At 41.6% G+C, this 13,057-nt stretch overlaps 1 protein-coding gene across 1 annotated transcript in view; it reads left to right on the top strand.

The window, feature by feature from the left end:
* Positions 1-13,057, top strand: part of GRIK1 (glutamate ionotropic receptor kainate type subunit 1) — a 209,684-nt gene that overhangs the window by 124,591 nt on the left and 72,036 nt on the right. Inside the window, exons 10-12 of the mRNA XM_040422093.1 lie at positions 6,932-7,045; positions 9,060-9,263; positions 12,650-12,873. Of these exons, the coding sequence (XP_040278027.1) occupies positions 6,932-7,045; positions 9,060-9,263; positions 12,650-12,873 (542 nt within the window). The remainder of the gene's footprint in view (positions 1-6,931; positions 7,046-9,059; positions 9,264-12,649; positions 12,874-13,057) is intronic.

Raw genomic sequence — 13,057 nt, 5'->3', positions numbered from 1 at the left:
TTTTTAAATCTTTACACTCCCGGTTGAACAAACTGTTGGGTTGTTGCTTTCTTGGCCTCTTGTTGCATCTTTTGAGGTCGGACATATCAGTCTTTCCTTGATGTTTTTCTTGGAGAGAAGTGGCTTCTTTTCTGCCCTTCTTGACACCAGGTCATCATTCAAAAGCCTTTGATTCACTGTGCATGCAGATGCACTTACCCATGCTTGATGCCATTCCTAAGCAAGATTTGCACTGGTGGTGACCTGATCCTGTAGCTGAATCCTCTTTAGGACACAGTCCTGGCACATGTTGGACTTTCTTGGGCTTAGGCATCGTGAAGCCTTCTTCATAGCAATTGACACTTTCTCCTTGAAATTCTTGATGATCTGATAAATGGTTGATTTAGGTGCAGTCTTGCAAGCAGCAATGTCCTTGCCCGTGAAGCCCTTTTGATAAAAAGAAATGACTGCAAGTGTTTCCTTTGAGGTAAACATGGTTAACAGAAGAAGACAATTATTTCAAGCACTCCCCCTTTTAAAGCAACCAGTCTGCTCTTCTAATTCAACCAGCATGGCAGTGATATTAGCTGCTTTGCCTTTGGTAACACTCTCTCCTGAGCTAACAAGAAAATCACTGAAACAATGGTAGCAGGTAATTCTGTGTCAGGGATGCAATTCAGTGGAAATGGGTTTTTGTGATTAAGTTAATCTTTAATTGCATTTCTTCTGATCACTCTTCATAACACCCTAGAGTCAATATTAATTGCCACTATAAATAACTGAAGCAGCAAACTTTGTGAAATTCGTGTCAGTCTCAAAACATTTGGCCATGGCTGTACATGCACAGTGGTGCTTGAAAGTTTGTGAACCCTTCGTAATTTTTTATATTTCTGCATGAATTTGACCAAAAACTACAAGTCCTAAAAGTAGATAAAGATAACTAAATGAAACAAATGACTCAGAAATATAAGAACTACCGTATTTTTCACTCTATAAGATGCACCGGCCCATAAGACGCACCTAAGTTTTTGAGGAGGAAAATAAGAAAATAAATATTTTTAACCAAAAGGTGTGATTTTGGTGGGTTTTGAACTAATGGTGGTCTGTGCATGACACTATTATGGGGGATCTGTTATGGAGGTGATCTGTGGATGGCACTGTTATGGGGGGATCCGTGGATGGCACTGTTATGGGGGGGACCTGTGGATGGCACTGTTATGTGGGGGAGCTGTGGATGGCACTGTTATGGGGGATCTGTAGATGGCACTGTTATGGGGGATCTGTGGATGGCACTGTTATGGAGTGGGGAATCTGTGGATTGCACTTTTCTGGGAGGGGGATCTGTGGATGGCACTGTTATGGGGAGGGGGATCTGTGTGTGGCACTGTTATGGGGGGATCTGTTGATGGCACTTTTATGGGGAGGGGCATCTGTGGATGGCACTGTTATGGGATGGGGGATCTCTGGATGGCACTATTATTGGGTGGAGGATCTGTGGATGACACTGTTATGGGGGAGATCTGTGGATGACACTGCTATATATGTTCTAGTGAAAACAGGGCGGCACTACCTTCTTGAATTCGCGGTGCACGTGTTCGTGGAATGGCGTCCAGACAAACGTTTCAAAGAAGAAGACCGGCACTAATGCTATATATGTGTCATCCACAGATCCCCTCCCATAACAGTGTCCCCGAATACACTGGGCCCCGTCGCTCACAGCAGTATTTCTAAACAGTAATCCTTAACCTCTTAATAACTTTAACTAAAGTTACGCTCTCCCCTGTATCAGCACTTACTAACAAGCATCCGTAGCAGGCAGAGCGGCTGTCAGCGTAACGTCACTCACTGACGTTGTGTACCTGCTCCGCCTGCTTCATTCATAAAGTGGGAGGAGCAGGCGCGCGATGTCAGTGAGTGACGTAACGCTGCCAGTCACTCTGCCTTCTACGGATGATTGTTAGTAAGTGCTGATACAGGCGAGAGCGCAACTTTAGTTAAAGTTATTAAGAGGTTAAGTATTACTGTATATATAAATACTGCTTTGAGCTGCGGGGCCCGGTGTAAGAGTACAGTGACTGCACCGGGCCCCGCCGCAAGTTCTCAGACTCGAGCCGCTCCTTCCTCCCCGCTAATACATTGTAGCATTAGCCCCATTAGACGCAGGGGCATTTCCCCCCACTTTTGTGGGGGTAGTGCGTCTTATGGGGCTAAAAATACGGTAAACATTTATTTATTGAGGAGAATGATCTAATATCACATGTCTGTGAGTGGCAAAAGTATGTGAACCTTTGCTTTCAGTATCTTGTGTGAACCGGCCTAATGCAGCTATAACTTCAACCAAACATTTACGGTAATTGTTGATTAGTCCTGCACATCGTCTTGGAGGAATTTTTGCCTATTGCTCCATAAAAGAAAAAACTGCTTCAACTCTGTTATGTTAGTAGGTTTCCTCCTATGTACTGCTCTCTTCCATTCTTCCACAACATTTCTATTGGATTAAGGTCAGGACTTTGACTTGGCCATTCCAAAACTTTCACTTTATTATTTAACCGTTCTTATTCTTAACTGCAGACGGGCAGCAGTGTCCTTTCTTGGAGAGCTGCGGTTTTCTCCTAGCAGTCCTGCCATGTACACCATTGATGTTCAGTGTCTCCTGATGCTGGAATTATGAACATTAACATTAGCTAATGTAAGAAAGGCTTTAGTTACTTAGAGTTTACCTTGGATTCCTTTGTGAACTTCTGGATTATTACATGCCTTGCCCATGGCGTACTCTTTCTTGGTTGACCTCTCCTGGAGAGGGTAACATTGGTCTTGAATTTCTTCCATTTTTACGCAATCTGTTGATTGGTGGAGTCCAAACTCTCTCAAGATGGTTTTGTAACCTTTTCCAGCCTGATGAGCATCAACAACTCTTCTTCTGATGTCTTAAGAAATCACCTTTGTTCATGCCATGATACATGTCCACAAGCGTGCTGTGAAGATCAGTCTTTGATAGATGTCTGTTCTTTAAATAAAGCAGGTGACGCACTCACACCTGATTGTCATCCCATTAATGGAAAACACCTGACTCTAATTTTACCTTCAAATTATTTGCTAATCCTAAAGGTTCACATACTTTTGTTACTCGCAGACATGTGATATTGGATAATTTTCCTCAATAAATAAATGAACAAGTCTAATATTTTTGATTCATTTGATTGATTTGTTTATCTTTATCTACTTTTAGGACTTGTGGGAAACCATGATGTTGTTTTAGGTAAAATGCATATAGAATATATAGAAAATTCTGAAGGGTTCACAAACTATCAAGAACTACTGTCCCAGGTAAACCCGGGCAGATGTCACGTCCCACTGGACTGTCCAAATATGCTTTTTGCATGTCTAGCTAGGGATGGGGGACATGGGGCTCCTGTGACTTTTCTGAGAATTTATGGCTATGGTGTGAAAGGGAACCAATCACCAGGTTTACCCATTAACTGTTCCCACCACCTGTATGACACTTATATGGAGATAGCTGTCGATCCCTTTAGGACCGCCTACTGGACTCTTAAGCATAGAAAGATTTAAATGGCAGAATTGTAAGTTCTCCCGACACTTTCCCCACAGAACTTTATATCAATCATCTCTGGCTCAATAACATGCTGCCTGAAGATCGGACACCTTGTCAAACGTAAGAGGTGTTACTTCTGTACTTGTAACTGGGAAATGACAGCACACCAGTGGAACCCATACTGGTGTGAATGATTGGAAATATTAATAACTTTTTCAGATAATAATTATTAACAAATGAAATTAAAACCTGATCTTAGAAATGTTGGAATTTCCTCTAAGCCTTGCAGCTGCTATAACACACATTAGATGAGATTGGGATCTTGTTCAGGACCTCGCTGGCAGCTTCTGCCTCTTCATCTGGGAGCAGTCGCCAAGGCTCAAGTCTTCAAGCTGTTATTTTTGCAACAGTGAACACTGATTACCCTGTGAGCGGCCTATCCGAGCCCTCACCAACCAGAGCGTCTGCAACATTTGGCCTGAATGTTTTAGCTCCGGTAAAATGCAATTCATTGTAAGCCATGGAAAAATGGATTGATAGATATGAGATAGATAGATAGATAGATAGATAGATAGATAGATAGATATGAGATAGATATGAGATAGATAGATAGATAGATAGATATGAGATAGATAGATAGATAGATAGATAGATAGATAGATAGATAGATAGATAGATATGAGATAGATAGATAGATAGATAGATAGATATGAGATAGATAGATAATAGATAGATAGATAGATAGATAGATAGATAGATAGATAGATAGATAGATAGATAGATATGAGATAGATAGATAGATAGATAGATAGATAGATAGATAGATAGATAGATAGATAGATAGATAGATAGCCGGTTCTGGAAAATAAAATGACCCCTCCCTCTTGGTAGATGGTGGATTTATAACTGCGGACTGGCTGCGGTACATTATACACGTATTATTCATTCCTTACACTCACTTTCTTACAGGACAAATCATCCTCTCGGCTCTTCTTATTGTTGACAGCTTCAACAGAAATGATTTATTTAGCGCATTGCAAAAGGAGGAGGAAGGATGAATGTATATTATAGATTGAATATATATATATATATACAATGAAACACGATGGCGGCACCGGACAAATGAAGATGACGGGTGCTAGGTCCAAGGGTATAGCTGCTTACCCAATATCATAGACAGGAAACCGTGTGGTGTAGGCAACGGAACGTTTCAGCTCATACACAGAGCCTTTCTCAAGCAGTGAACACAAGTGCAACATGGGGTATATGTAGCTCAACCCCTACATACAATTATCAATAAAACAATTACATCAATCAGCATTTTGTACATAAAAAAGATTATTACATCTACATAAAATGTATCCAATGTCCATATAAAGTGCATCCGGTCCGTGTGGGGACCTATCCATATAAAAATAAAGTGCATACATAATAACGATCTTGTAAATTACAAGAAAAAGTGCAAAGTGCTGTAAATTGAATACATGTGTGCATCATCGTGTGATATAACAGTGGGAGGAGTGATGCGATACATGAAAAACATGAAAAACAACGACATACCCTGCAGGTGTACCTGAGTCCCACATGCAAACTAACGCCAAGGTCGGCGTCCGGAAGATGTAACTGCGCAGGCGCCAGGTTGCGTCAAAAACATGCGACGTAAGGTCACAGAGCGCCGTTTGTGGAGCATGCGCTCTAACTGTAAGCCACTCAAGCGGCCATTTTACAATGGGTAAGTAGTATACACCCGTGCGCGCATGCCATCACGGAATCTGGCAGCTTGCCCAGAGTCATATATACAGTGTATCTTAGAGGATAAATATATGGGGAGGCTGCACCCCGTCAAGGGTACAGACCCTTTACCCTAATAGGCATGAAAGGTCGACAAACATGGCGCGCCACGCTTGCCAACACAGAGCCCGCAAATCACCTCTTATCTACAACCCCTGCCAGGGATCTCCTGATGACCCAGGGCTGACATTAAGTGAAATAAAAGTATATATTTGACACAACCTGGAACAAAATAAAACATTGACAACATTGATAACATATAGATAACAATGTCATGTGGACGCAGTGTTCCTCTGCAGGGCACGCGTCATGTTTGTCGACCTTTATATATATATATATATATATATATACAGTATATATAGGGACATTGTTGTAATCCGACAATCCACAAATTCTGATAATCTGGCACATGTTCTAGAACAAAGAACTGGGCTTTTCAAAGACCAGAAACCTGAGGAGGAGAGGTTTATGCAAATGCATCTAAAAATGTGTGTTTGAGAGGTCAGAGGGTGTTTCTAGCAGATGGGGCAGGGCTTTAACATGTTGTCAGAAAACAGCTTTGTATATCCATAGGATAGGCCCGAAATATCTGGGCTCCTCGCCTATTGGGAGAACAGGAGTCCAGTGACTTCAGTTTGCCGATTCCAATCCACCAAAGTTTTCAATGGACCTCTTAATTGGAGTCTATGGAAGAGTCTACAAAAAGAGCCAAACTATCCAACCTCTCCTTCCAACTCTCTGGTGACTGTGGCTCCCCTGAATCAGCAAATGGGGGTCATCATGGGGGTCTGTTTTTCTTCCATAGGTTGTATCTGCACCTCTCAGGCATGTGGATTTACTGTAAATGCTGATGATGGACATTCCCATCAAATAGCTTATTCTGGGCGGATCAGGCATTTTGTTGAATGGGTGAATGGTGGGGATTATAACATGAACTGATAATGTACAAGTCATATGTACAAACCAAATGCCGCTTGTGGAAAATAATAGAAAATCTATTTATCTATCTGTCTGTCTATCTAATATCTATTTATAATCTATCTATTATCTATCTATTGTCTATCTATCTATCTATTATATCTATTTATTATCTATCTATCTATTATCTATCTATCTATTATATCTATTTATTATCTATCGAACATCTATCTATTATCTATTATCTATCTAATATCTATGGTATCTATCTATTGTCTATCTATCTATCTATTATCTATCTATTGTCTATCTATCTATCTCCTATATATCTATCTAATATATATTATCTATCTATTATTTATTTATCTAATATCTATTATCTATTTATCTATCTATCTCTCTTGTCTATTATCTATCGGTCTATCTACATATCTACCTATTATCTATTTATCCACCTATCTCTCTTCTATATGACCTGTTTGTAGATCTCTCTAATATCTATCTATCTACATATCTCTCTCTAATATCTATCTATCTACATATCTCTCTCTCTAATATCTATCTATCTGTCCATCTATCTGGTTTCTTATATTTCTCTCTCTACACTCTATCTTTCTGTTTTGTGTGACTTCTTTGTGTGGACGTCTTGCACCTTTTAAGACAAAGTATCTCACAATTTCTACATTGCAGGTTGGGGTATGGAACTCAAACATTGGCCTCAATATGACTGACGGTGCAAAAGACAAATCCACTAATATTACAGACTCACTAGCCAACCGGACACTTATAGTCACCACCATCTTGGTAAGTAAAAAAAATGGATAAAATGATATGTATCCTACCTTGCTGGGCATTTAGATACAGGTAAAAAGCTGGATACATTTTACCCCTGGTAAAGGAAAAACCTCACTACACATCTGGCTTCTGACTCTGAGGAGCTTGATGGGCGTCCTCACTCTGACCTAGAATACAGTTAATGTCCTTAATCGATGACCGAGGAGAAGAGCTCAGTATCTCCTCCCGTATCGAGGGAAATCCAATTAAAAGCTAATAGGGCTAATTACGTCCATATCTACTGCACAGAGAATCATTGATTTCATACAATGACTCAAACTAATAAAATAAGGATTGACAGCTCCTTAAAGAATTTTTAAAAGCCATCAGCTACAATATTCTTGTTCTTTGAGGGACCTGCATAATCTGGGGCCATTGTCAAAACCTGGAAAGATATCATTACAGTATGGGCCCAAGGGTAAGCTAGCTAGTACCATCATTACTGTAGGCATTGTCTTGAGGTCTTGGTAAGCTACATTAAAGTGTCCTTCAGGTCACACATCGCAGACAAAGGAGACCCATAGGAAGGCATTCGGTCCTAAGTAATCTACTGGATTCGGGATTACAGCACCACCAAGAAAACTGGGGCATTGCCCTGAGCCCATGTCATGAAATTTAGCAATGCATAGTTCTAATTTTTTGTAATTACTTTGTAGTTTATTTATTTATTTTATGCACTTATATAGCGCCACTATATGCCGCAGCGCTTTACAGACATTAGGATCAAGCTGTCCCCAATGGGGCTCACAATGTAAGTTCCCTATCAGTATGTATTTGGAGTGTGGGAGGAAACCCACACGAACATGGGGAGAACATACAAACTCCATGCAGATGTTGTCCTTGGTTGAATTCGAACCTAGGACCCCAGCACTGCAAGGCTCCAGTGCTAACCACTGGGCCACCGTGCTGTCAAAAACTAAATGGAAGTATTATTTGTGTTCTTTAAAGGGGTTATCCCATGATTAATGTAGAAAATTTAAATCATACATAATCTAGTACATGACAAACTTTTTCTAAAACAGCTAGAACCAGCCCTGGACCTCACATGGATCCAGAGATCTCCCTATTCATTGCTCCAATTGTTCTGCTAGATTTATTTCAGGCTGGCAGCTTAGCGGGCGTGTCCGTTCTCAGGGGGTGTGTCTTGTCTGCTGCAGCTGGCGGCAGTTGAAGGATGGAACCGAGCATGTGCGTCCACCTCAGTGAGCAGGACAGAGAAATTAGAAAAAGAGCAAACAGCAGTCGGCGCTATACAGATAGATTTCAGTGAATAACTCAGTAGCTATAATACATTTTTAATTACATGCAGTTACTAAAGTATTCAGATCCAGGTGCTGGTTGGAAAACTATAGAACATTACCACTTCCTGACCCTGTCAATTAAAGCAAGGAGGAAGGGGCTGGCCGGTGAAATGAGCAGAGCTTTGGTTCGACAAGAGCAACGTAGACGTCTTTGTTGCACCAAACAGCTAATTTGCATACTATGAAATAAGGATGAGTGAACTGATTTGTCTCATTAGCAAGAGTTCTTCATCTGTGAGGGGCTGTCCCCAAAGATGAAGAAACACCCACTTACCTGTTGATTGAAAGGGCCAGTCATCTCACCTTGCCCTGAGAATCTCGTGCCTGTACCACTGCTCAGAGCTGCATCGCAAGCACAGAGGCTCTGCTTCCACTACTGAAGCAACAACTGTACATGCGCCACTTCACTTTTAGGTAGCAGCGCATGAACAGTCACTACTCCTGAATTGGAAGCCTCTGTGCAGACGCAAAATGTCAGGCCTTGTCAATTAACAGGTAGGTGGGCACTTTAGGTTTTTCAAGTTGGCTGTAATATTTTTAAAACAAAATACCAAACCGAATCCTAGTCGCGTGCCACAATAAGGACCACATTGCCAATCATTTGATGCCCTAGCCTAATGTGTAAGGTTCCCCAGGCATTCTGTACAAAGTCGACATATTTGTCATGTTTTTCTCCCTTGTAGGAGGATCCTTATGTCATGTACAAGAAGTCTGACAAACCCTTGTATGGAAATGACAGGTTTGAGGGCTACTGCTTGGATCTACTCAAGGAACTCTCCAACATTCTGGGCTTCATCTATGAAGTTAAGCTGGTAGGAGATGGAAAATACGGGGCACAGAATGACAAAGGGGAGTGGAATGGAATGGTCCGAGAGCTCATCGATCATGTAAGAAGCTACTGTACGGTTCTAAACATATAGACCTAAAACAAACCTGAAAGAAACTATGATGGGTATGTCTTGTACTAAACTTAAAAACAACCTCAATCCATCATAAATGCCTCATCGTGATTCCCCGAGTGATATGTTCACATTAAGAGTGCTGTGTATAGCTGCTGCGTATCGGGAAATACAAGTCCGCCAGTAAATCCTATTACAATGGACTACTTCAGAATAATAAGTCAGTATATAGGGACATAGATGTCACCATGCTGATACTTGGCACAATCGTTTATCATCTCTGTGACATCTTGTGCTGATGCTTTCATTACAGGGAAACCACCTAACTTTGCCGGTAGGAGGTGCTTTGGCCAGCACCAATTCGAATTGCCTGCAGATACAGCTGTGTCATCTGTACAGAGGCATACATAAAACCACAAAGAAAAAAGAAAGCCCTTTCCTTTCACTGTGACTGTGTATTGTAAGGTTAGCTGAACCTACAGATATCAGCAAGAAGATGGGCCATCCATCTAATTTGCATGGCGCTCGATCCTTTTATCCTCCATCACTGACAGAGGTGCCCAGTCCTTTTGTTCTCCATCACTGCCAGAGGTGCTGAGTCCTTTTGTTCTCCATCACTTCCAGAGGTGCTGAGTCCTTTTGTTCTCCATCACTGCCAGAGGTGCTGAGTCCTTTTGTTCTCCATCACTTCCAGAGGTGCCTAGTACTTTTTTGGCCACCGCTTCCAAAGGTGCCTGATCCTTTTGTTCTCCACTGCAGCCAGAGATGACTGATCCTTTTGTTCTCCACCGCAGCCAGAGATGACTGATCCTTTTGTTCTCCACCGCAGCCAGAGCTGTCTGATCCTTTTGTTCTCCACCATTGCCAAAGGTGTCTTATCCTTTTGTTCATTTAGAGAAGAAAACAGCACTACTCACTGGATGTATTAAAAAATCTGTCCCAATGGTGGCGGTGCCAGTGGTGTTAGGTCTAAGCCTGATGGGCCCCCCAGCAATCCATAGAAGAGAATAATTACCGCAGCACTCTCTGTCTTCAGTCATATATGGTTTATTCACCAACTGTGCAATTTTTACAGAGTCTTGAAAAAGACAGAGAGTGCTGCTGTAATTATTCTCTTCTATCCTTTTGTTCTCCACCACTGCCAGAGGTGTCTAAAACAGACTTTCTCCCCTCTTCCTGATTGAGAACACATGCACGCTCAGCCAACATCTATCTAAAAGTACATGGTGAACTTAAGAACATGGGATCAATGTAGCACCTTGGCTTTACTTTACTTGCACAGCCCAGAGACCACAAAAGGAATTCCAGGTAGTGCAGCCCAAGTGAGTTGAAGGTGGCTTGTCAGACATTAACTTTAGGCAGGTCCAAAAAATATAACAAAATTTGGGCATGCATACTGTGATTTCCTGTGTTGTTTTGGATGGGTGGATACTGTACCAAGCAGCAGTGGATATGAGCAGGGGGTAAAGTTTCTGTGCCCACTTAGCTGAGGGCAAGGGGCATGTAGGCTTCCTCTACTGGAGGTATACCACTGCATCGATAATATTTTACTAACAGGATGCAATACAATCATGTTTTTTAATTGTTCTTTGCATTAATTAGGGCCTACTTAGACTTTAGTTTTTAGGTATAAAAGGTAAACATATACACTGTATAAACGATTTATCTTTTTGGATTAGTAAAAGGGAAAAAATCTAATTCATTTATCCCATATCTATTGTATTATGTTATAAAATCAGGAGAAATCAGATGTTATCCTTAGTGATGGGTTAACAAACCACTGTACAGCAGGGCCAGGACACTAAACCACTGGACACCAGGGACTGGAGCACTAAACAAATTGACTCCAGCTGTTGGTTACTTCCCACTGGACAGAAAGGACTAGAGAACCAAACCACTGGCCACCGGGGACTAGGGCAGTAAACAAATAGACTCTAGCAGTTGGGTTACTACCCATTGGACAGTAGGAAATAGGGCACTAAACCAATGGACACCAGGGAACGGGACACTAAACAAATGGACTTCAGCAGTTGGGTTACTTACGAATGGACACTAGAGACCAGGGCACAAAATCACTGGACACCAGTGACTGGGACACTAAACAAATAAACTATAGCAGTTGGGTTACTAATATCTGGACACTAGGGAATAGGGCACTTAACCACTGAACACCTAAGAACTGATTGGTTCTGTCCTATTTAATTCTGTCTCCTTTTATAACACCTGCTATACACTGTGTAATTATAATTAGATAACATACAGAAACCCCCAACCCAAGCTTCATTGTGCTGAGAAAGCCAAATTCTTGCGTAGTTACCTCAAAGATATGCATGCTGCACACTAGAGGAAGGGCTGAAAGGCATAACCCTGGTTTGCACAGACACTTAGGTGGTACTCCATTGAAGAAAATCATGTATCAATGTATTTATTGATTTGAACCTATTTCTTTCTTGTAACGCCCTGGGGTGTTGCCATGTTCTACGGCATGGCGGACTCAGAGTTTGTATTGTATGTGTTAGGCAGTGATGACTATTTACTTTTTACTAAATATTTTTATGCACTTAGCCTGTGTAAGCTTATTCATTCTAAAATCTTTTGAATTCACATTTTAAAACACCCAGGGACTGGGACACTAAACAAATAGATTCCATCAGTTGGGTTAATACCCACTGAACAATAGAGACTAGGGCACTTAACCACTGGACACCAAGGATTGGGGCACTGACCTAATGAACTCTAGCAGCTGGGTTCCTGAACTACTGATTTGATTATTAAAGAGGTATTCCAGTAGGTAAAAGTTATCCTCTATCCACAGCTCTCGGCTATCTCTGGAACTCCCAAAGAAATGAATGTAGCGGCCGTGCGCATGTGCGACTGGCCGCTCTGGTCATTTCAGGGGAACAGCAGGAGGCCTGCAGGGGGAATGAGGTCTCTGTTCTCATAATCGGTGGGGGTTCCAGTGTTAGGACCCCCCCCCCCGATCTGTTAGTTATCTGCTAATCTGCTATATTGTGGATAGGGGATAACTTTTATCTACCAGAATACCCCTTTAAGCTAATGTACTAAACCAGGCATGCTCAACCTACTGCCCTCCAGCTGTTGTAAAACTACAACTCCCACCATGCCCTTCTGTAGGCTGATAGCTGTAGGCTGTCCGGGAATGATGGGAGTTGTAGTTTTGTAACAGCTGGAGGGCTGCAGGTTGAGCGTGCCTGTACTAAACCAATAGGCACTACAATTATTCTCTCACTGTTGCTCAGTTTACCAGATCCTGCGCTATGAGATAAAGCAGATCTAAAAAATAGTTGTCTAAAAAAATTGCTAATATAAACATCTTAAAACAAATAAACTCTAATGGAGGTTTCTACTCACAGAAAGCCGATCTGGCCGTCGCTCCTCTCACTATCACCTACGTAAGAGAGAAAGTAATAGACTTCTCCAAGCCATTCATGACACTGGGGATCAGCATCTTATATCGGAAACCTAATGGCACCAACCCTGGCGTCTTCTCTTTCCTCAACCCACTCTCTCCTGACATATGGATGTACGTACTGCTCGCCTGCCTGGGAGTTAGTTGTGTCTTGTTTGTCATTGCAAGGTAAGTGTCTGTCCCAATGACATGCATCATAGACTGCTTCTTACCATTGTAGTGTCAGTGCACAGTAGGTAGATTCCTGTGTTGCTTGTTGTTTCGACATGATGTTTCTAAGATTATGAATTTTTGCATATTTTATCATTAATAATGTGATCTAATGCCATATAGCTGCTTCTGATTGAGTATA

Source organism: Bufo bufo, chromosome 3, assembly GCF_905171765.1.
Source record: "Bufo bufo chromosome 3, aBufBuf1.1, whole genome shotgun sequence".
Lineage (NCBI taxonomy): Eukaryota > Metazoa > Chordata > Amphibia > Anura > Bufonidae > Bufo > Bufo bufo.
Note: the sequence above shows the minus strand (reverse complement) of the source record. Positions and strands in the feature narration are given on the sequence as shown.